Source organism: Exophiala oligosperma (genome assembly GCF_000835515.1).
Source record: "Exophiala oligosperma strain CBS 72588 unplaced genomic scaffold supercont1.123, whole genome shotgun sequence".
NCBI lineage: Eukaryota > Fungi > Ascomycota > Eurotiomycetes > Chaetothyriales > Herpotrichiellaceae > Exophiala > Exophiala oligosperma.
Genome location: NW_015622940.1, coordinates 1 through 2,686, shown reverse-complemented (window position 1 = coordinate 2,686; position 2,686 = coordinate 1). Strand labels below are relative to the sequence as shown.

General features: G+C 44.9%; 1 protein-coding gene across 1 annotated transcript; it reads right to left on the bottom strand.

Moving 5' to 3' along the window:
- Positions 1-1,757, bottom strand: PV06_11920 (uncharacterized protein; the record flags this gene model as incomplete). Its single annotated transcript, XM_016413666.1, has 1 exon — positions 1-1,757. One exon carries the CDS (start codon positions 1,755-1,757, stop codon positions 252-254), a length of 1,506 nt encoding a protein of 501 aa, XP_016255955.1. The 3' UTR covers positions 1-251.
- Positions 1,758-2,686: the final 929 nt, after the last annotated feature.

The following is a 2,686-nucleotide window of genomic DNA, read 5'->3' as shown; positions in this document are numbered from 1 at the left end:
GCCTTTCCAGTACCTATTGGTAGGGTTTCTCTTGCGGGTGAAATCGCTTGTAGTCTCAGTAAGCTTAGGTATAGTAACCTCAACCTGTGAAAGCATCTCCTTTGTCCAGTTACTTACCTTCTGGAAAGGATTACCCTTCTCGGGAAGTTTGGACTGTTGGTCAGACATTTTCGCTAAGCCTGGCAATGGTACCTTGTTAGAACTCATGGTGAGGTTTGCAACTGCGCAGCGTTGCATTCTAATGTTTTAAGCTATTTATGTCTAGGTGCAAGTCCACGAATCAGTGTGTGTCCCTCAAGCTCAAATAGAGACAGTGGTGATATCAGTCTCGTCTTGAATATTACATTATTTGGCGTCAATCCTAGTGCGTTAGCAATGACGTTCGTTACATGTACGCCATCGAAAACATCAATAGGTTCAGATGTCTCTATTACATGCTCGAGCACCGCATCGATCTCAGATTGACATAATGTTAATAAAAGATCCATTGGCGCAAGCGGAATGGCATCATATGTTAGCCTTGTGTATACACACGCACAGTCGAAGTCAATACGCGATAGCGAGTCTTCAGGTATAACAGACTCAGATTCTGGAATTGATAGCGCTGCAACATTCATCAGAATGGCGACATTTCGTCTCATGATAGCATCACTATGGTATTCAGGCTGCTTCTTGACATTCACAGCACCATTCGTCGCTAGCACCAGAGAACAATTGGATTTGCAGGAATTGTAATTCACGCGGATATAGTCACTGCCACTTATATTCTTGAATATCGACATGTTGAGCTGGCTTCTCTCGAGATCTACATCGTAACATACTGCCATGCGGTTGCCTACAATCACCTCTGCCACTTCGTCTGGCATCGACCGTGCTGTTGTCGTCAGCGAACCATCAGGTAATATTCCGCAGCATCCCAGAAGAGAAGTGAAAATTATCTGAAGTAGATGGCTCTTTCCTGAACCACCAGGACCGCATAGCATCAATGACTTTGGTCTTGACACGGGGTCCACTAGGCTGTTGCCAACGTGCCACATCACTGTCACAAGAGCCCTGGGATCCGGAAACACGCGTATGAGGTACCGTATCATATTATTCTGGCCAGGAAATCTATACACAGTCGGTATCACGTCGATATCGACAGGCATTATGCATACGCCCTTCACAAGCTCAGAATTAGCAGTGACTTTTCTAATCAGTTCACGGCTACGATTGAATGTAAGAGTCTTGCTTTCCATGTCCATGTCGATTTCTAGCCTTTCAGTGCCGAAACATACGCTAGTAGGAATAGTCTTACCCACATTGACATTACATCGCTTTACAATGTAACGTATGAACGATTTCATAGCCTTGTCGAAGTTAACCGTAGCATTAAGAATTCCAACAAGAGTCGTTATTCGTGACATGGCCTCTGACGATGCGAGATTGGTCCAGTAGTTAGACGTATCGATGAATACATATTCACCGCCACCGATTCTACAAAGAAGTCCAGGATGGTATAGCCATCTGTCAATTGCATCGAACCGCTCTCGACCTTGCGTCTTTACCATCGGCTCTTTCCATTCTACATCAGCTCTCCATTCGAAGAGACCTTGATCTTGCTCCATTATGACAAATTCGTGCGGTGTACAACTCTGTTGTTCCCGTACGTAGTCTCTAACTTTCATTAGAACTTTTCCTAGTAAGTTCTCACCCCATTTGGTAATATATGCCTTAGCTACGTTAGCTCTGAAACCGATGCCCCACAGGCTATCCATAATTACAATCTACGCAACAGCGTTGCGCATTGTCACTGTTTCTATTAAACACTAGGAACAGAGCATCATGGAAGCCGTCAGCCTACCGTTTGAAATTACAAGAAATGTACTTATGTATCTGCCAGTAGGCTACATGCACCTGGCAGTTATAGCTCTATCACGCTATGCATCATACGATGACCGTCAGAGAGAAGTGTCTAATGTCATGAACATCTGTAGATATCTTTCCAAGCTTACTAAGCATCCGGCTGCCCTCCTTGCACTGATGCGGCACACTGATGTCTTGCTATCTGGATCTAGAGCTACTAATTATTTTAGTCCAGGTGCTGCAGATGGTGAATCTGATTGGGATTTCTATATTGATGACGGAGTACACCAGACGAAGATGTTTATCGACCTCTCTAAGCAGCTCGGATTCAAGTGGGAACCCCGCGTATCAGATCTGTACGACAGGGCCAGTGAGGCTCGCGTATTGTATACTGGCGAATCAGCTTCTAATGGCGTGAAGCAAAAGCTGCAGTTGATATCGAGCTTCACAGAACAGTCGCTATATTCGATGATACTGGACTTTGATATGACCCAATGTCAATGCTTTATATCAGGTGCGCTTGCTGTATCGTTGCATCATCGATTGACATCAAAATATATGGGAATTAAACCTGCTTATGGATCACCGGTTAGAATGCGCAAGTACGAGGCAAGAGGTTTCGCTCTGGTAGACCGGCAAAGCGAGTACCCTGTCGGTTGTAAGGACGTGTATAGACATATCCTAGATTCTAGAACCGCCGCAGTTAGATTTTCGCAGGTTTTTGATGTGTCAACTTGGCTTATCTCAGAGTCATTTTACACGAAGAACCTGCCTGCCGTAAGGTGGTACGAAACTAGCACTCATGCACGTCGTATCCTCACCTATGTTCGCAATGACGCCA